Genomic DNA, 22,077 nt, shown 5'->3' on the forward strand with positions numbered 1-22,077 from the left:
TTCTCTGTTTCAATGACCTCAGTGGCTGTCTCTGCAGTAAGGGACAGCCCTGCTTCCCCACATCTGAAGACATTGCCACGACAATCCTTCTGCTGGTTTGCTTAAAGGTCATTCCAACCTCCGTCCCTGGATATGAACTCTATGATATTATGAAGCTGTCCGAGGTAAATTCCCAGGACTGGTCAAAAACACTAGTTTTTTAAATGGCAAAAAGAGGTTACAAAATAATTACAGGAATAAAATCAAAGTCTTTCGTCTTCATTCTTTTGGCTTTAGAAAGCTCTGTGTTCTAGTAGTCAATATTCCTGGCGTGTGCCTGACTCTGCTGTAAGCCCCGCGGGGTGATGCCCCAGCAGGCCTCTGAGGTATGTTCTGTGATTGTCCTTATTATGCAAATAACCAAATAGAAGCATGGAAATATTAGGTAACTTGCCCAAGTCACTTGTTTAGGAAATGGTAAATCTGAGTTTTAAACAAACTTTACTCTTTGCAGTCCAATTCGTTGTACAGATTTACAGAAATATGTAACAAAATTCTTGACTTTTCACTCTAACCATGGAAGAAACTTCATATGGTTTATTTTTGTTGTTTGGTTGGTTGTTTTTTGTTTGTTTTGTTTTGTATTTTACAATATTAGAGAAGAAAAAGCAAGTAAAAAAACTCCACCCAACATTTTTTTATCTACTTTGTCCCTTACATTTAAAAATCACGAGTGGCTGAATATAAAAATTTTTTTCATGATTTTTAAAAAATTCCAGCAATGATAAAATACTTTTTTTCCTGGAAAAGAAAACCGTAGCCAACTTTCTAGGATACTGTGGCATTGTCAGGTGTTTTTCACCTTTAATAAGCGCCCGAAGCTCAGAACGCTGATCTAGCTCTCCCGAAATCGGTTGTACTGCTTGGTTCACAGCACTTACTTCTCGCTAATAGCCAGATTTGGTGGTTTAAGTACAAGTTATACTTTATATGATGACATAATTAGCCCTTTTTGTCGTTATTGGGAGAAAGGTATATTTTTCCCCTTTAAGAACGCAGGTATTATTATTATTATATGTGACCGTGGAATTATTTTATTTGCTAGAGGAACCCTTTGAAAGTACATTAAAACAAAATTTTGAGAAGTTAAAATGTGTCTAGCACCTCTGTTCATTGAGCATGGAAAATAGTTAATTGCAAGTTTATTTGAAAGCTTGAAAATCTGCATCATAGTCAGGCAGCTGTATTTGCTTCACGCAGGGTCAGGCCTGCGGCAGAAAGGACAGAAGATGTCCAACAGCAGATAAACACTGCGTGGGACTCTTCCACGGACAGAATTTCCCTGGGTCTAGAGCCGCTGGGTCAGGACCAGCTCCATTCGGGAGGCAGGAAGCTTCATTCTCATACTTGGAGCGTGGCCTCTTGGTAGAAATAAATACAGTAATTAATTTATTTAATTAAATATCAGTGCAGCCATGAACTCAGAGTTTGACAGCTACACTGATTTGAGGCCGGATGGAGTGGGTATCTAAACAAGGACATTTAGAGAAGACTTTCATGTAACAGCACTGTCCTAAGAGTTTTTATGTGTATTACCTCATTTAATCTTCACAATAACGCTATGAGATAAGCACCCTAATTATCCTCACTTCAGGGATGAAGAAACAAAGCACATAAACCTCATTAAGTACAGAAACAGGATTAAAGTCAAGCAGGTGGATACAGGCTCAATGAGTGTAACCCCATGGTGAACTGGATCATGGCCCCAAACATATCAGGGCCTCATCCCTGGAACCTGCAAATCTTAGTTTACATGGAAAAAGGATCTTTGCAGATGTGCTTACATTAACGATCTTGAGATGAGGCGGTTATTCTGGATTATACGAGTGGGCCCTAAATGCCAATCACAAGTGTCCTTATAAGAGAAAGGCGGAAGGAGATTTGACACAGATAGAAGAGGAGGCAGTGTGAGCACAGAGGCAGAGGTTTGGGGGATGCAGCCACAAGCCAAGGAATGCTGGCAGCCACCAGACTAGACAAGGCAAGCTGTGGCTTCCCCCCGAGAATCCCTGGATTGAGTGCAGCCTTGCCGACCCCTTGATTGTGGCCCAGTGAGGCTGATTTCAGATTGCTGGCCTCCAGACTATGAGAAAACAAATGTCTGTCACTTGAAGCCATTAGGTTTGTGGTGATTTCTATAGAAAACAAATACAACCACAGTGCAATACTCGTCCTTCAACAGATCCACGCCGTGGGGTAGCTGGTGAGCTTGAACAAGTGAGTTAGCCTTTCAGGTCCTGGTTGTACTGTCTGTGCAGTAAGGGGGCTGTACTGTGTGAGTTCTAAGGGCTTTTTCAGTTGTCCATCATGAGAGAAATTGTTCCCAGACCTTCAGTAAAGGGGGTGGCCAGATTATTTGGGAAATTGAATCAATTTGGCATTCATTAAGGATCTACATGTACTAAGCACCAAACACCAAGATATATTTGACCTCAAGGAATTTTTAAAATTTATAAATTTAGCATCCAATTGGCTGAGATTGCTTTGTCTTTCTGAGGCAAAACTTAGCAGTGATATAACATCTGATAGAAAGATGGCTAACTGTGCAGACGTACCTCATCCAGGAAGTTCTGTGCAGTGAACTCTAGGTGGGGAACGTAAATGCATTACATCTGGAATGCTCGCTCCTGCTTAGTTGTGGCCTCCCAGCGTCCTCTGCTGGGGAGGATCGTGAGGCTAAATCCAGACTCTACAGAAAAGAATATCATGATCACGGTTGATTAGTTATGGACACGTGCGCTGGAAGGGAAGGCAGGGTACCGAATATTCGCCATTTCTACTCCAAAGAACAAGAGTTGAGCACAGATCATGCCCACTCTTGACAGTTTCCTTCTGTCCATGAAAGAGCTTCAGGTTTTTGTACATAGCAACCGTAGCAAGGAAGACATTTGTTCAGAAAAGAATGTGGGGACATATTTTTCCTATGTCATCATCAGGAATTACAGAAATGATGACAAAGTGTCTTTTCTGCCATCAACAAACTTTGATTCTCTTGATTCAGGTGCTAATAGTTTCCATTTATTTAAAATGTCACTTAATCTTCTGAAGTCCTAATGTTTAATGCCGAACAGTCTTTCTGAAAGTAGGTAAGGGAGCATAAACTAATAATTATAAAATACTAATTCAGAAAATGTTATACATGCAATCCTACTAACAGAAGCAGATTTGTCCACCAAGATCTCTTGGTCAGCTCTCTTGGTTAAGCCCGCAGGTCGGAGAGAGGAGCTGTGGGGAAAAGCCTAGGGTGTTCTCTCTGAGGTGGGAGAGAGGCCACAAGAAGCATGAAGATAACTGTGACACTCTCAGCACTAAACTTGCTAGACCGGCATCTCAAAGCGCAGTCCATAGGCCCAATATGGCCCACCAACTTTTGGCTTGGCCCTCAAAATGTTGGCCCACACAGGTATTTTGATAAAATTTTAACCCGTTGACAACATACACAATTTTTCAAAAATTTACGTAATAATCCACATTATTAGCTTCTGTTAGCCATCAAATATGGAGTCTGTGGCACACTGAGCCTGCACTCCTATATGGCAACATGCAACTAGAGCTGAGTAGCAAGAGTAAAAAGTTAAGTGGAGTGGTTTTGTACCTATGTCTCTATTAATATTTAGAAAATAAAAGACAGCCCTTGTAGGTGCCATGTTTCAAGAGAAAAATTCTCGTGCCTAACTTTCTCCCATTTATGCTACCTGCATGGCACCTAGACACACAAGGTTTCCATTCGTGTGCGAGACAATGGCAGCTGTCTGCCTGAAAGGAGTGAGCTCTCCTGATGCTGTGGAAACACCAACAGGGACTCATTACAAAATAGGTGGTAAGAGCCACAGTGCAGAAGCAAGCTGGCTTGGTTCCCACAGGCTCCCAAACCCACCCTCCCCACCCTCCCCGCCAGCCCCCCCCCCCCCCCGGCCTCCGTGTCTCCAGGGCCTAGCACAGTGCCCTGCGTATCATGGGTGTTCCTTAAATAATCAATCAATCAATCAATCAGTGGTTCTCAGATTTAAGTACTGTGTGTAAAACACACATGTGACATCAGTTAAATGTGTAGATTCCCAGGGCCCAAGTGTGAAATCTGCATTTTTATCAAGCAGATGTATGGTAGTCCTGGGATTTCTCTTTGTGACACTCACCTTCAATCAACAGTCACACTTTGACTGTTGAAGTCACACCTTCAATCCTCCCACCCTTGTAATTGTTTTGTACCACTTGGTTATGTTTATTTTAACTAATAATGATAATGCTTAATGTTTGTAATATAGCATAATAAAATTCCAATACTATAGGGAAAAGATGGGGTGGGGAATTACTATTTTTTGGGTACATATTTATTCCAGGCATAATGTTAGAATTTTATCGGTATTTCTTCCTATATAATCCTGTAAAGTAATGCTATTTTCATACCCATTTTCCAACTGAAGAAATTAAGGCAAGGAGAGGTTAGGCAATGTACTCAAGGTCACACAGCTGGTCAAGTGGTAGAGACAGGCTCTGAACCCAAGTTTGTCCCTGCCAAAGACCCTATTCTTAACCACAAGGTTAGCTTGCTTCCCAGTTGCTTTCAAATCTTTTTCAAGGTGACCTACAATAAAAAATATATTTATATCATTATCCACTAAGCATATATTCATCTCCTCATACATACAAATACACAGATATGTGTGTATGTGTGTGCATACACACATACATACATAATACTATGCATGATACATCTTGATATTCTCTATTTATTCAAATTCATAATTTTTAATGCTGATTTTTAATCCACTACCTTGATTTCATAACCCTCTAAGGGGTCATGACATGCAGTTTAAAAAACACAGGAATAAACCTTAAATTCTATAAAAATAATAAGGAATATTAGATACTATAGTTTATAGACCGTATGGCCAAAGTATATAAGAGAATGACATGTTGAAAATTTACTCATATGAGTAATCATCTTTCATTCTAGAACTCTCTGAATAATAATAGAAATAGTTGTAGTAATTTACTACGTGTGTTTTGTGCTTTGTAATCTTCCAAAAACTTTTCAGATTCAATATCTCTTTTAATATTCATAAAACCTTGTGAGGTCTAAAACCAAAAAACAACCAACATTAATAAGATAATATTTCCTTTATATGTTATTATTCTGTGGAATTTAAAGATTTTTAATTTCCACTATAATAGTCTATTGAAGTATACCCTTCAGAAAACTCCTGACTTCTTAGTATCAGTTTATCACATCACCAAGATTTTGTCTTTGAAAAATATTTTATTCTATAAATCTTCCTGAATGAAGTACCATTGTTGAGGGAATACAAATTTTTTAAAAATGTGAGTCCTTTTTTAAAAAACTTTGAGTGGCCGGCCCGGTGGTGTAGTGGTTAAGTTTGCACACTGCTTCAGCGGCCTTTGGATCCCAGGCGCGGACCTGCACACCACTTATCAAGCCATGCTGTGGCGGTATCCCACATATAAAATAGAGGAAAATGGGCACAGATGTTAGCTCAGGGCTAATCTTCCTCACACATAAAAATAACTTGGAGAAAGAACATATTTATTTTCTTTTTCACAGATGGTAGTATCAGCAGCCTGCCTGCCCAGACACCATAGGGAAATCCTTTGCTGCTATTTTCTCCTAGTTTCTTTCCCAAATCAGCAGAGGTCACAGGTGCTTGGATGGTGGTGTGATCCATTATACTCAAAGCTGTGCCTGTGCACCTAGCCTTTTTGGTTGTAGGCCACACTCACCCTTTGCATGTGGTGTCAGGCAAAGTTGCTTGGGGATGTCCCTGCAAAGGAGACATGACTTTTGTCCACTTTCATAAACGCGCACATTGACATGATGGGCTTTCTTGCTTGCTGTTTGGGGTAGGCATTTCTCTTCCTGTCTCTCCAAGGAGGGAGAAAATTAGTTTTGTCACAGTAATTTTCAATGCATTTACAATCATGAGAACTTTACTTTTCATCTGTCCTTGTGATGTACCTTATTTGCTCTCTTGGATTTGTACGAAGAATTTTCTGATATTTTTAAAACTGAATCTTCTGGAGCCCACCCTTTTCCCCATTTTCTAACTTGAACCCTTGGTTGTATATCCAAGTGTCCAAAACTTCCATGAAAACTGTCCTGAGGGGAATATTATATGATATTCTCTTCAAACATGCGTCAACTAGTAAGTTATTAAAAAATAATTTCTTCTGTCATTTCTCATAATTGGTATATCCCCTTAAAGATCCATCACAACCAGGAAGTGTCTTATTCGACAAAGTAGAAGCTTTTTTCCCCTAAAATATGTATTGAAAATGTTAGTCTATTCTGTCATTGGTCTTTATATATGGCAAAAGAGACCTTCAAAAACATCCTGTTGTTTTCTTTCATTTTACAAATGAGAAAGGAGAAGGCCACAAAGTCTTCAAACCCCCACTTAGCCTTCTTTCCGTTTACCACATTGTCATAAAGCAGAGTTCGTGTTTGTAGACTGCTGTGAATTATGAGATTCCATGTCATAGATAATTTGTAACCACGGTATTATTATTGTGCAAAAGGAATTCAGTGAAAACATCAAAATTCTACAATAAAAGTGAGACGTCATATGCTCCCACACATGTGTGTGTTCTAAAAGGCTTTCTTTGATTACTGTGTCAAGGGTAAATAGAAATCTGTATAGTTTCAAGTCAGATTCTCCATCTGCTAATTGGATTTCGCTGTATGGATTTAGTAAGCCAATATTCATGTTCTTAAGTAAACATCTCTCTGAATGCACGCATATGACAAAGCTGATTTTTCTTTTAATTGGTGGAATCAACGGCTCAATCAGAGTGAGGCCAAGTTGACATTGCAAAAGTAATCTGGGTTATAATGAAAGGACTTTATACTTATTTTAGTAGCAGCCTTACAACTAATGGAAAGAAAACAGAAATGTAGAATCCTAAAGGTCTTCCAAGGGCAGAAGCTCATCTTTTTTCCTGACGGGAAGGCCCACATTATTCGGAATCATTCTGTTTTACATCTAATTCCCAGACAAGTGTCCGTTTTTCATGCTTATTCATTCGTCACCCTTGTGTTCTCTCTGCCTGCAAGGCACCCGGCCTGTCTTCTGTCACATCTCTCCAAATGATGAAGGATATGTTTAAAATGTTACCTACCCTCCGCTCGCAGAGTCCTGTGGAGGCGTACTGAAAGGAGCAGCTGCTGTGGTACACAGCCCAATATATTCTACGCTCATTACACAACCTGAAAGCTAGAAGAGAGGTTTTATGGAAGGAATTAAAAGGAATTTTCAGGAAGAAGTATTGCCTTGTAGGGGGTTAATATGAGATCATTTTAGAAATCAGATAAAATTTACATAGAGTTTAAAGCCAAACCATTAAAACAAAATAATTGTACTGTATTCAATAATGGTTCAGGTGAACCTGTGTCTGGATGCACGTGCTTCCAGCGTGCAGTCACGATACTCAATCGGGAAACAAAGATCCTCATAAGATGTGCCTTCATGTGGCAGGAATTTGAAAACTATGCCAAAAATGACACCGGATCCTAAGAAGAATTACACCATGTTGCATTCAAACTCATCACCCCTAATGGTACTGCTGACTTCCGTCACCATAAAATTTTACAAAAGAGTAATAGGTTCTCATGATAGTTATTTTCCCAGTTCCGCTACCCCTCTCAACATAGGTTGACTTCTACTCCCGCTTCGCTCCTAAATTTTGCAAACCAATGGCTTTTTCTCCCCTCTGGGTCCTTCGCTGCGTTTGTCCTGATGGCCTCCAAACTTTTGAAAACTTTATTCTCCTCCTGGCTCCTCTGACACTTATCTTTGGTTTGTCTCCTCCCTCTTTGCTCTCTCCATGTCATTTTTGCTGACAGCTTTTCCTCTTGAATGTTGGTGTCCTCTTTGTTCTATGCTGCAGTCTTTCCCCTGGTGGTGTCATGTATTTCTAGCGCTTCAACTGTCTCCTAGGCAAGGAAGCACAAACCTTCTACCAGGACTTCTTTACCAAACTCCAGACCAGTGGTTCTCAACTTAGGGTGATTTTTTTCCCCTAGGGGACATTTGGCATTGTCTAGAGGAATTGATTTCGTCATTGCTGAGAGAGGTGCCACTGGTGTCTAGTGGGCAGAGTCCAGGGATTCTGAAAGCATCCTGCTATGCACAGGATAACCCCACAACAGAGAATTATCCAGTCCCAAATGTCAATAGTGCTGAGATTGAGAAACCATGATCTGGACCTACTGGACTTGTCTGTTTGAATATCCTACAGACGCACCAAACTGAACGCGTACCAAAATAAATTTGCTTTCTTCCCACTTTCCTGCCAAATTCAGTACTATTTCACTTGGTGATGGTAATAATTTAACAATTGCAGTAGCTAAGAATGTAGTGTACCTTTGCCTCCTAGCACTCTGCAAATGCCTAGGTCATCCCAAGTACATCATCTATTTATTTCCAGAATCTTCTTTTTCCTCTTCCTCTCCACTATCACCAGCTAAGTTCAGGACTCCATCATCCTTCCTGGTCTATCCAAATGAATCCCTAACTACTTTCTGTCTCTTAACCAACACTTCAATCCATCTGTCACACTGAGGACAATATGACATCTGATCTCTCTCCTTTGCTTAGAAGCCTTTGAGGGCTTGCCATTCCTTAGAATCGCAGAAAGCCTTTCATAAATAGATCTTAGCTTACTTTTCTAGTCTTGATTCTGTATCTTACATGTCTTCATCCTAAGTACCTAATAAAGTGTCTACCATAAGGAGATAATTAATAAGTATTAAAGGAATTTGTTCTATTTAGTTATATATACCTCACTCTTTCTTATTCTCAGCCTTATTTTGTGATATGCTGATTAAAAACTGAAAGTGGAGTACCAGCCTCATAGCGTAATGGTTAAGTTTGGCACACTCCTCTTCCTGGGTTCCATTCCTGGGTGTAGACCTATGCCACTTGTCAGCCATGCTGTGGAGGTGACCCACATACAAAACAGAAGAAGATTGGTACAGATGTTAGCTCATGGAAAATCTTCCTCAGCAAAAAAAAAAAAAAAAGGAAAAAATAACTGAGAGCGAGTTAACGTGTTACTTGATTTGAAAACTCATTTCTGTCAGTGTCTTTGCCCTACCCCACATCAGATGGAAGATTTTCAGAATCATTTCTAGATATACCTTGTCGAGACCATTATATCCCCAAAAAGTTGTTAGTTGCTGCTCTTACTTTTCATTAGTGTTTAGCCAAAATTTTTGTCTTAATGCAGATCAAAAACAAAGAGAAACTGCCACATCAGAAGAAAAAGAGTAGAAAAAGTTTTAACGTTTCTGTTGGAAGGGCACAGAGTACCCAAAAGAGATGTTAAACGGGTGTGTGGGATGGCAAAATCTGTGTCAAATCAAGAGCCAGAGGGTTCTAATGCAGCACGATTATTTTGCTATGAGGATTTGAGTAATTTGATAAACATGATCCTTATATCTAAAATAAGTGCGCGGTTTAGGTAACTTTCAAGTTCTAACAACTCTCTGAACTTAAATGTTCATTTCTGCAATATACTCAGTTTCTTAATAGTCAAATTAGAAGTACTTTTCTCACGGAAATTGTGTAGCCATTTGGAGGGTCTCTTGTTTTACCTCAGATCTACATAGATCCATAATTTTCTCACAACCCCGAAGCTCTTGAAGATTTTTTCGTTTTTCTGCCAAGAAATTCAACAAAATGGCAAGTTTGTAACAATGGACCTTCTTCTCAGTGGTTTCTCCAGGCAGCGCCCTCTGATCTCTCTGTGGAAGACAATTGGGGGTATACCTCCAGTCTGCAGGTTCCCACTCATTAGCTCCATAGGCTGAAATGGTGCTTTTTACGTTCTTAAGTTTTTACCAACAACATGGGATGAAAGAACCAATGCATTAATTTTTTATTAAAATCAACTGGATAAAATCTTAATAACTTTTAATTGGAAAAAGCTGAACTGTACAAGTACGAAATAAATTTTGGGCTTTTTTTTTGGTACAGCTTCAAAGCTCTATGGCTGAATCATTCATTTTTTAAATTTTGGTATTTAAATGGCAAGCTAGTTTATAACATTTTTGTGTCCATCTATAACAGTTTTTAGACGTCTACTGTACATTGCTGTAGCAACTGTAACTATATAAATACATAATTAGGTACTTGACATATTGGGAAGAAATGGCTTTTTAATCTTCTAATTGAAGAATGGCCACATAATTACATATTGAGGGATTTATGGACTCATCTCAGTAGTTGTTCTTTTTCCTGCCTTGCGTTTGAGACACCTCAGGAAGTTATATTCATTCTTTCAGGACTCCAACATCCCGTTTCCTACTCTAAAACAGAAAGTTGCTTTTGAGTTATTGATCAAAAGATCTCAGAGATACTACAACTTTAATACTATCTAATGTACGAAAGAGGAAAATATTTATGTACATAAGGGACTATGTATGTATAAAAATCATGCCAATGGGATTCTTTTGATTAAAAATTTGATCCTCATGAGTCTGGTCCCATGGCAGAGTGCTTAAAGTTCCTCAAGCTCTGCTTTGGCAGCCCGGGTTTGTGGGTTCAGATCCCAGGTGCAGATCTACTCCACTCACCAACCACGCTGTGGAGGTGTCCCATGTACCAAAAAATAGAGGAAGATTGGCACAGATGTTAGCTCAGGGCAAATCTTCCTCAGCAAAAAACAAAAACCAAAAAAAATCATCATAGTTGATTATCAAGAAATACTGAGGAAATGCAATGAATAAATTTCATTAATTGCTAAATGGAAGTTTCCAAAGCATCCTAGTGAAGACTAAAATTGGAACAGTTAATAGCCTCTGAATTTCATAATTTCCACCACACAGAATGTAATCACCTAGATTATGGTACAGTACTAACAACATATGTTTAAAAAAATGCAAAGACATATAAAATACTAAACTGAAAAGTTTTTATTGCACTTTCTATAAATAAATAAATATTAATTAGTTTTGTCATATATTTTATTACCTGTGCTTTTCAGATCTGCGGAAGACTTTTGAGCAGGAACCTCTGGGAAAGGAAGTGTCCTTGGAACAGGAAGTCTTGCTCCAGTGTCGACCACCTGAAGGGATCCCAGTGGCTGAGGTAACAAGAATTCTTTGCATTTAGGAATTGGCACTTAGTTATTCTAACAGAGGCCTAACCCATGGCTAATGGTGCAGTGAATTAGGGGATGGCATGATGAATGGTTGGTAATGGAGTCCTAACTGCCTGCTGCTGGCAAAATGGATTGATTGGGAACTGATTAATGACTTGGGAGTCAATTAGAATGCCCCACTGGACAAAGCCACAGGCAGCTTGGTTTAATTTTGTCATTCTCTTTAAGAAATTAGAAACACTGCTTTATTTTATCTGGCACTTATCATAGAAAGAGATGGTATGACTTAATAATGCACTGTCAATTTTATTGTTGTTCTCGATAATATTGCAAAAAATGTAAGCAGCATGTCTGTGTATGTGTCTGTGTGTGTCTGTGATCGGGTGCATTCCACATATGTATTTCCTGTTCCACGATGTAATCATGGACATACCTAAAAGCCATATTCACACATCATGAATAAAAACATGTTTGAGGAATAACAAGCGCCAATTAGTTTCATCCTGTAAGCTTTCCATCAAGCTCTTCATTTTCATGGTTTTCTAAAACAAAGCCTATTGGTTGCTAATGAAGTATTATGCATCAGATTCATACCATGACTTTTCATTAGCACCAAACAGGGGTTGGCCCGGTGGTGTAGTGGTTAAGCTTGCACACTCTGCTCCAGTGGCCCAGGGTTTGCAGGTTTGGATCCCAGGTGTGGACCTACATGCTGCCAGTCAAGCCACACTGTGGAGGCATCTCACATAAAGTAGAGGAAGATGGGCACAGATGTTAGCTCAGCAATAATCTTTCTCAAGCAAAAAGAGGAAGATTGGCAACAGATGTTAGCTCAGGGCCAATCTTCCTCACACACACACAAAAACAAAACCAAAAAACAACTCATTAGCACCAAACAATATAGTGCCCTTAAAAATGCCTGTCCATGGGGGATAGGCCTACAAGACCACAGAGAGAGCCATGCTCTCTTGAGACACTCACCATCATCTTAGAGCATACTGCTGAGGAAAATAATCTGATACTGTGTCTTCTCTTTGTTACGAAATAATTCCAAACTCTGAAAAATGTTACCCTTTTATAATTATTGGGAGACATCCTAATGTGCATCAAACACTATTGCCCTAGCTGATCCAGTGTCCTATGAAACCAGAAAAACTTTAATTTGACAAATGACATAGCTGCCAATGTCTTGGTGGTCCTTGTTAGCCTCCACACTACACTCAGTCCTTTGGAATTGTTATTCTTTATTGCATATAGGGAAAAAACCAATTTTTGTAATTTTACAATTTGGGCCTGAATGTGGGTCAGCTGATTTTTTTGTAAGAGTAAGCCCTGAATTTTCCCTATTTGTGAAATTGCAGAATAGTAGTACTGAGACTTGCAACGTTGTCCAAAAACATGTTTAATAGTTAACAATGCATTTACAATTAGATTTCTGTAGTTTTTCAGTCTTTTGAAGGTTCAAGCAAAGGTGGGAGTCAGCTCACGTAGCTGGTCTCACGACAACAAAATTAAACATCTGATTGGTCTTTCCAAATTAATAATCATAATAAGCTGATTAGAAATTTATCCAGGCCCTTACAAAATGACTCTGTTTTTCTGTTACACCCATTCATAATTCCATGTGTTAATGCAAAGACTCAAAGTGGCACTCTTAATGAAATTTCCTTTTTTGCTTTGAAAGAAGAGAGCTATTTTTGCCTTGTAACTGGCATCCCATGGCGCTTTCTAACATTTTATCAGAGACTTTGCATGATTATAGATGTTTTATCCAACCACACAAAACTTATCTTCCAACACTGACACACAGTATGATTTATTGTGATTAGAAGGGAGGCAACTCTTCTCTGTTCAATATTTCATTTCACTTATTACAATAGTGCATCAGTCTCCTCAATTATATTTCTAAAATTCTAATGCAAACCTCCTCCACTAAACTACCTTAAGGACAAAACCATATCCTGAGTAACATGGGTATCCATAGCCTCATTTTTACTCGATGTTTCTTGGATAGCTGATTCCTTCAAAGATTTTCAATGAGGAGATACTAGTAATTTCTTCATTTTTTAGTCTCTTCAACAAAGTGGTTCATTTTGTCAAGGAGGAAAGATTCAAGACTGCAAACTAATTGGCTGTGAATTTTATTTGTATTTTCACTGGGGAAGAGACCAATTAACACTTGGCAAGCTCAAAAATCATATACCCATTTGACATTCAAAGAACTATATTTAATGCGTATTTTTTTCTTTTTTTCTTTTTGAAGTCAGAAGAGAGATCAAATACACATGCTCAAGAGCAGGCTAATAAACTTCTATGTAGATTCTTTTCAACACCCTTAGAATCACCAAGATCAGAAAGCTAATGAATACCTTAATATGACATGGTACAACTGTCATTTGCTTAAGAGGGGCAGATAAATTAAAAAAGAAAGGGATGACATGTAAGTTGGTGAGTTAAGGATTGTAAGATTATTTTAATTTAATGATAAATGAATTCATTATTCAGTATTTCATTTGTTTGTCTGAGGAATCTAAAAGCATAAAAAGCATAGAATGAAATATTGGTCTTAAAGGGAAACCAGCAGGTAAAACTCTTGTGTTTTACCATAAATAAAATTGGTCCCTAAGATATCAGGCCACATTGGCAAGGATTTGTGCTTCTTTTGTATCCAAGGTGAATGATTCTGACAAATTTGGATAGTAAATGCTCAGTGAATACACGGCTGATTGATTCGATTGATCTTTGTTTTATATGTTTAACTCCACCGTCGAAGTAGATTCTTTGTAGAATATTAGGAGGCAATAATTTTCTTTCTTCCCATACAAGTTGGTAAGCTTCTAAAGAACGCTACTAATCTTAAGTCACAATGGCACAGGCATTTCTGAGGTAATAAATAGCATTTAATTTTTCCCCTATTTGGGCTTTAGTTTCCACTACAGAATGTTAAAATAATTCCCTTAAACTAGGTTTAAACCCAAGTGTCACATGTTCCACTCTTTGACTTTCGGCGAGATATTTCAATTCTCAGTCCCTAAGTTTCCTCAATTATAAAATGGAGGTAATAAAGGTAGAGTCGTGCACTGTATAACATTTCAGTCAACGACAGCCTGCATATATGACAGTGGTCCCAAAAGATTAGTCCCATAGAGCCTAGGTGTGTAGCAGGCTATCCCATCTAGGTTTGTGTAAGTATACGCTATGATGTTCACACAATGACAAAATTACCTAACGTCACATTTCTCAGAACATATCCCCGTTGTTAAGCAATGCATGACTGTAACACTGCGTAACAGTGTGTCTTCACAACTATTGTGAAGTTTAAATGAGATGATCTATGCAAATCACTTAGAACATATAGAAAGCACTCGAGAAACATCAGCCATTATTCATACTATTATATTATCACATTGATTTACAGAAGACTGAATTCAAACTCTTGAATGCAAATGAGTCACTGAACATGTTGCTTCTCTCCTGGGCACTGTGGGGTATGCAGAGATGAAGCTTCTGTCCTGTGAAGAATCACCAAGATGCCCTCTTGTATTCTCTAGCCACTTGCTTGGTTAACGTCCATAGACGCTACAAATGACAATATTGTGGAGCCTTAAAACAAGGAAATGAGGAGTCTGCCAGGTGGCGCAGCGGTGAAGTGCGCCGGTTCTGCTTCGGCAGCCCGGTGTTTGCCAGTTCGGATCCGGGGTAGGGACATGGCACCACTTGGCAAAGCCATGCTGTGGTAGGTGTCCCACATATAAAGTAGAGGAAGATGGGCACAGATGTTAGCTCAGGGCCAGTCTTCTCAGCAAAGAGAGGAGGATTGGCAGCAGATGTTAGCTCAGGGCTAATCTTCCTCAAAAATAATAATAATAATAATAATAAAACAAGGAAACGCCCTTATAAATATCTACTTTGCAAATGACTTGTTAATGTAAATATTTACAGCAAGTCCTGATGTGCTGCTGTCCTTACTCTGACTTTTAAAGTCACCATTGTCCATTTAGTTATCGTGGTCCTAGGACTTTGAACCAGCCCTCATATTTCCTCCCAAAGAGAAGATTTGAGCTGAGGCCACTGTTGGTAGTTCACCTTTTCAGAGTTGAAGGAAAGAGAGTGCCAAAGAAAGTCTCGGGGGAGGAAGAGGCCAACCAAGGGTTCCTTACACTCCATCTCTCCAGGGGGTGACAGTTTTGACTAAGAACTCCTCTCAGTACTCACTGGTTAAGGAAAACTATGTTGTGGGTACCCCAGGGAGGAAGTACAAGGATTTCAGAGCTCTGGGCTTGGCTGCTGCCTCTTCTGGTCTCCTTGCCAAGCCCTTTCTTTGTATCTAATTCTTTAAAGACATTTAGCAACCACTGGCTTCCTCAGCATAGGGGCAGAGTCTAAGGGCCTTGTACTGTTTCTGGTATAAACCCAGGGTTTCCAGGGAGCCGGCCAGCACTCGGGGTGAGGGACACTCCAGTATTCAGCAGCAGATACAGCCCTATTTCAGTATTTGACACCTGGTATGGACAAACCACTGCAACTGACTGAACGTCAGCCCCTAGATGCCATGATTTTATATAGCTGCAACTACTGCTTGTGTTGAAAGGTCTCTGTTTACTCTTCGGCCTGCCTGACTAGATTCTGGCGAAGGAAGGAACAAAAGGGGGTTTTTATTCATGTTTATCTCTAACACCAACAGACTGTAGGTTACTTAGTCAATTCTCTAAGTATATTTAACTAAATGAAATAAAGAGGGTCTGTTGGAGTGACACAGAGGCTGCACCTCAGGAAATGGAATTTTCCAGAAAAAAGATGTTTCTCACCTACGAAGATGCAACCCTACTGAGAAAACTCAGTGTGGGGTGAAGGAATCCATCAGTTGGAAGAGCTCCAACGCACCAGGCCTGGGAATAAAGGAACTTGGGGGTTACTTTGGTCCAAGGACTATAGGGCAGGTTAATAATAATTATATTAAAATTAAAAGTAGACTAGGTGAAAGAAAGACAAATAAATTCCAGAAATACTCTAAAATGGTATTGCTTAGTATTTTTAATAACTGCTTTGCTAAGAGAAATCCAAAAATATAATACTTTTCTTCATTTCTGGGGAGACCGTGCCTCCCTTTCAGCAGCAGCCTTCCCGTCTCCCTAAAGAAGCCTGGAAATTCATCCGCCCATGAACGAGCGCTGGGTTGCTCCAGTGGCGTAATAGCAGCACTCTGTGAAATGAATCCCTCTTTGCTCATTTTAGTTTATGCCTAGAAAATGTTGCTGTCACATGGTGAGCCAGAAATATACTCAGAGAAGCTTTATTTCACCAGATTATCTCTTCTGGAGACTACTGGGATCAAAACATCAATGGATGCAAGATTTATTGGCATGGCAGAAGGAGAAAACAATTTTTCCCCAAAACTTGTGATTTGTTTCACCTTTAACAAGGGGATAATTGCTCCTCTAATTATAATTGAGCTATTTCTCATAATAGTTTAATTGGAAGAACAGGCTACAGTGTTCAACTTATTGACCCAGTTGTGCTTAAAAACTATCATCTTATTTATCAACATTTGCATCTCTAATTAGCAAGTGGCAAACTAGGGGGTGAATTGCAAAAGAATAGATTATTTTCCTGAGTTTAGCCTTGATAAACAGGGAACAGATTTTTTAAGCTGGTACTGCCTGGGCAAAAAGCTGCAGGCAGTTGGAGGTCTCGCCAACCGTGCAGCGTCCGGCAGCTCTCCATCGAATTGATTATTAATATGGCCACTGAACACTGGGTTTCATGAGAGATGTGCATGTTTCGCTGCCATTCTCTCATCAGTGGAACTTCGCATCGGTGCATTTCCATGCAGGTGCATTGCCTCCCAAGCTGTGCTTTATATTCTTTGCAGGCAAAGGAGGTTTGGAGAGAAAAGAGAGTTTGAATGCTAATTTGGAGGGAGACCTTGCTTTCAGTGCCCAGTAGTAGCTGTTGGAATTTTCTCCTAGCATGTATGTAGCAGCAAGAAGGGGTTTTGCTTATGAGATTATTATCAGCCTTGCAAACAAGTTTGCACAAGTGTTAGGTTCCCTGACTACTAGTCACCTTGTAAGCTTTGCATTGGTCCAATCAACATTTGCCAACGTCACCTCTCTATCATGGTCACTCCAAGCGTTTTTCTGCCAGTGTCATCCTCTAATAGCTATACACAGAGATCACCACAAGCCCAGATAACCATATAAACCAAATTAAAAATAATAATAAAATGAAACAATATCAACATCAATTTTTAAAACACGGTAAGAAATAATAAAACTTCTCTGACTTATAATAGATTTGTGGCATGACTTCTGCACGTACATAGTGGTTCCTTTGAGCGTATGGTACAAAATGCAGGTTTTATTTTTTAATCATTAATTCATTTATTCAAGAAATATTTATTGTCCAGTCAACATGGGCCAGATACTCTTCTAGTCGCAGGAGATACAAGTCGGTCAAAGTTCCTAAAGGGTAACAAAACAAGACACTGAACAAGAATGAGAATAAATGAGCAAGATATTGTCAGATAATTGCAAGTTAGAGGAAATAAGACAAGGTCATATCTGAGAGGTTGATGGTTGTTGGAGATTGGGAGTCGCTTTAAAGTCCAAGGAGAATCTATCTGAGGAGATAATATTTGAGCTGAGATCTGAATGACAGGAAAGAGACAGACTTGAAAAGATCTGGGTCATGAAGCACCAGGCAGGGGAGCGGACTATCCTCAGGAGGAGCTGCTGTGGTTACGGATTGGAAAGGAGGCCAGTGTCTCTGAGACACAGGGAGCCATGAGGGGGCGGGAAGGCAGCAGTGAGAGCAGGGAGGACAAGCTCGGGGCTTACGCACACGGTCAGGGATGGGGAGTCGTCTCTGCAGGTGTGAAAAGGCACTGGAGATTTTAAGTAAGGAATTGTCCTGCCCTGATATGTGCCTTTCAGGGATCATTCTTGCTGCTGCATGGCAAATAGATTTTAGAAATGTGAGAATGGAAGCAGGGCCACTGTTTAGGAGATCTTGTCTTAAGCAAGAGAAGATGGTTGCTTGTCTTAGGGTGGAAATAGAAGAGATGGAGAAAAGTGGAGAAATAAAGGGTATATTTTCACTCCTATGGGAATAAAAAATCCTGAACACAATTTTTAAATTTGATTTTATTAAATGAATAAAATCTAGAAAATATTTGGACTTTCAGAAGAAAATGAAATCTTCTGTGCTAAAGTTCAGCAGATGGTCTAAAATCAGGGGTCAGTAGACCTCGGCCACTTTCACATACAGTCCCTCTCTCAGCAGCGCTTCAGCAACAAGCAGTGACCTGGCCGGCATCCATAATCATGGGCAGGAGGGCCTTTCATGTCCCCAGCCCTTATTTCTTGAAAAACAGTGTGTCGGTTTCTTCAATAAGTTGTCTTGCTTTGAAATTTCTTTTAATGATCCTCCACTGCCTATAGGAACTATTTATTGTAAACTCATTGTAGATGAAAAATGGCAGTCAGAGAGAGCAAAAGAGGGTATTTTCCAAAGGTGGTAGACTTAGCAACAGTCGCCCACACTCTTAGTTGGTAAATAAGAAGAAATGCTGAGAGTTGCTTATCCTGAAAGGGAGATTTATAGTAAAGATAGGTTAGGAACTATCCACAGACTTGTCAATCTATAGCCCTTTTGCTCTGGAAAATTAGTATTTTTTTCAGTGCCTTTTTGCTCTCTTGGAAGTTATTATGTGCTAGAGTCATTCTAATTTGGGCTTTTGGTGGTTGTCACTGTTAGTTCACTTATCACCATGCTTTTCTCTCCTCCTAGTCGAACTTAGATTTTAGAAATGGAAGTTTTCAGCCTTCAAGACGAGTTCGCCTCTGCAATATGGTCTGTGTACATTCAGCTCTCAAAAGCAATGAGCCAGACATATGTGCAATTAATGGAGTACTTCCCCAGCAGGAAAACAAAATCCCTTTCTTAGCAAATTGCTTTGCAGAAGTTACAACTGAGCAAAATGTCACTACAGTTTCCACTTGCTTTTTTTATCCTTTGGCTGTTTTGTTTTTTTTTTTTACAATTGTCCAAAGATATATTTTCAACTTGCTTGAAGAGCAACACTTTTTAAAGCATAAAAATACTCATACTTTCACAAACCTACAGAAAGGTGCAAAGTGTGTTGGACAGTGCTCAACCCATAAGTGAATGAGTGTCTTATTTTATTGCAAATCGGCAAAGCAAATAGCTGCATAAACAAAGTAGGCTTCGACTCTTGGCAAGAGAGAACATCTAGAACATTATCTCCACAATAGCTCCAGGCGGAGTGGCAATGTTTCTTTTCTTTTTTTAAAACGGCCTTTTGCTTCTTGTACTTTAAGACACTTTTTATCCACCATTTTTGTGGGTAAAAAAACATTCATTTGCATCCTATAGTGAAGATTTTCTTAGTCATATGAAGCACCTGCAAGGGACGATGAGATACTTGTTGCCAGTGTGAGGAACCACAAGAAAATAACTCTGGGCTTTCAAACTCTGGAGCTGTTGGAGCCAAATCCTACGTGGTGGAAGTCTACAGAAGGCTTATTAGCTATAGATATCTTTTAGGATTGCCAAGGTCCTACTATTCAAAGTGTGATGCATAGGTTACCTGTATGGACATGACCTGGGAGCTTCTTAGAAAGAAAGAATCTCAAGCCCCACCCCAGGCCACTTAGAATCTGCATTTTAGCAAGATCATCAGAACCAGTCTTCAGTACTGGTTCTCAAAGTAGGATGCACATTGGGATCATCTAGGAATCATTAGAAAATACTGATGCTTATATATCCCACCCGAAAGATAATGATAAAATAGATATGCTTTGCAGCCTGGCTATCAAGATTTTTAATTGCTTTCCTGGTGATCCTAAAATGCAAGAAAGTTTGAGAACCACTGGTCTAAAGGTTAGAGCAAACAAACGAACAAATACAGGAAAAGCTTCAAACTTGACACTTCTAAACCAGTCAGTAAAACTTGGCAGGCTCCCAGCTTCTAGCTAGTGCTCCTTTTAGAAGCTTGGCTTGGCTGAGTGTGCATTTGATAATTGCCCCATAATTGCTTTTCCCATTTGTTTGATGAATGTACCTGCATGGGACAATTCTAGGCTGAATCTCCATTCTCTTAGGGGTACACACTCTTCTCAACTCTGTTGTGTCATTTTCAGCCTCAGGGTTCTGACTTGAGGGGCCCCAGTTTGAGTTTAACAGAGTAACCTTTCTGATGAATGTAGATTTTTCTAGCTAATGGTTGCTGGACTCACTTTTCATGTTGGGTGGCATGTGGCAGTTTCCCTCTGTTAATTACAACAAATGTGCCAATTATGTTAATGTTTCTCCCGATACCAATCAGTGAATAATTAGACGCAACACATCTGTCTTTCACAGGGGAATAGAATAGGAGAGGAAACTGCAAGGTGCTTGCTCTTTATTGTTGACATATATGATTAGACAATCCCTGAACCAGTCACATGGTTAACAAGTTCATGTATCAAAGGGCAAAGGGTGCCAATAGCTACTTGGGGGGCTGAGCGCCTCTCATTGTTAGCAATTTCCCGATCAAAGTCTGACAATCTCTAAAGGGTCTCTGCAAAGAAGTCCAGTGGCCTTTCTTTCTCTTTTTTTAAAAAAATTTATATTGCCCTATCGGTAAAATGCAGGTATGTCATTTACCCTGAACTACAGAAAGAAATAAGTTCTTAAGTAGAAGTATTTAAAACTCTTAAAAGAATTCAGCTTCATTGAGATAAAAGATCACACTGAAAGAAATCACAAAATGTGGCCTATAGGATTATATTGAAGGTGTTGTAAACATATGTAAATCACCATCAGATTTATAATTTGTTACAATACCTGTTGTGTCTTAACTTTGGAACTTTCTGGTTAATGGAAAAATTGATTTTGCTTCTATTGTTGTTTTATTCGCATTTGCAGTCCACACTTGTCAGGGGCTTAGAGAGATGGAGTTGTAGCCAGATTGTTTCATAATACAAGTGATGCCTCTAGCCTTGTGTTGATTCCGGCAGTACAGAGAAGAGATTATGAAACCAACACATTAGTCCTGTTGAAGGTAGTCAAAGCGTACCCTAAGCACTTTTTAGATAAAGTTGTCTGTTTAGTTTAGAATTTAAAATATATACACTCTAGCATATATGCTTAATGTTCTTTTGTCATCTAAAGGTAAAACATCTTCACTGTTCTTATAATGTCTACACTATTGTGGTTTCAAATATATTGTCACTATTGTTCTTTTATAACTGGTCAGAAAATAAGAATGGAATTTTAATTTATAAATTCTTTATTCTTGCTATGGCACTGATTGCTTAAGCAAAACAAAGGAAAACTGAGAGCAGACATTTAATGTATTTGGAAATACTTATGATTGCTAATACTAGTGCCAGGCATTCCTAGAAAGCCCCTAACACATGAATCATCCTGGGACATGTTCCATTTGCCCAGGGCGTTGGGAGGAATAAGGCGACAAGAGGAGGACATGGTTGTTGATTTATTTTTATTACATCCTTCTGCTCAAAATACTTGTATTTTATTTTTTAATAGTAAAACATGAACGTGATTATGTTAACATGGTTATGTTAAACAATTTTGGTAATAAAGCATGAAAAAAATAGTGGAGATAAATAATATTTGGAAAATAATTATCTTGTGAAATGGGTCCCTCACTTTATATACTTTTAACATTGGAAGTTTTGGAATCTAGCTTTTATGATGTTTAATTAGAAAGAGGGGCGGGGAGTGAATAAAGGTGAGAAAATGAGTATGGGAAGTCAAGATTGAACTGGGGATTATAATTTATCCCATATTTAATTATGAGCTATAAATGGATAATCCACTGGGAATGTTAATCCACTTTTCTCAGTCTTTGGTGATGATATAAATCAAAAATTAAATTTAAACTGAAGAATA

The 22,077-nt window shown here is 39.0% G+C and overlaps 1 protein-coding gene across 5 annotated transcripts in view; it reads left to right on the forward strand.

Annotated features, from left to right (window-relative positions):
* The window catches only part of UNC5C (unc-5 netrin receptor C), a 358,229-nt gene that overhangs the window by 247,186 nt on the left and 88,966 nt on the right, over positions 1 to 22,077 (forward strand). For all 5 annotated transcript variants that reach the window (XM_070505334.1, XM_070505335.1, XM_014834219.3 and 2 more), the window contains one exon: positions 11,041 to 11,144. In XM_070505334.1, coding sequence (XP_070361435.1) covers positions 11,041 to 11,144 — 104 coding nt within the window. The remainder of the gene's footprint in view (positions 1 to 11,040; positions 11,145 to 22,077) is intronic.

Source organism: Equus asinus, chromosome 3 (assembly GCF_041296235.1).
Source record: "Equus asinus isolate D_3611 breed Donkey chromosome 3, EquAss-T2T_v2, whole genome shotgun sequence".
NCBI classification, from domain to species: Eukaryota; Metazoa; Chordata; class Mammalia; order Perissodactyla; family Equidae; genus Equus; species Equus asinus.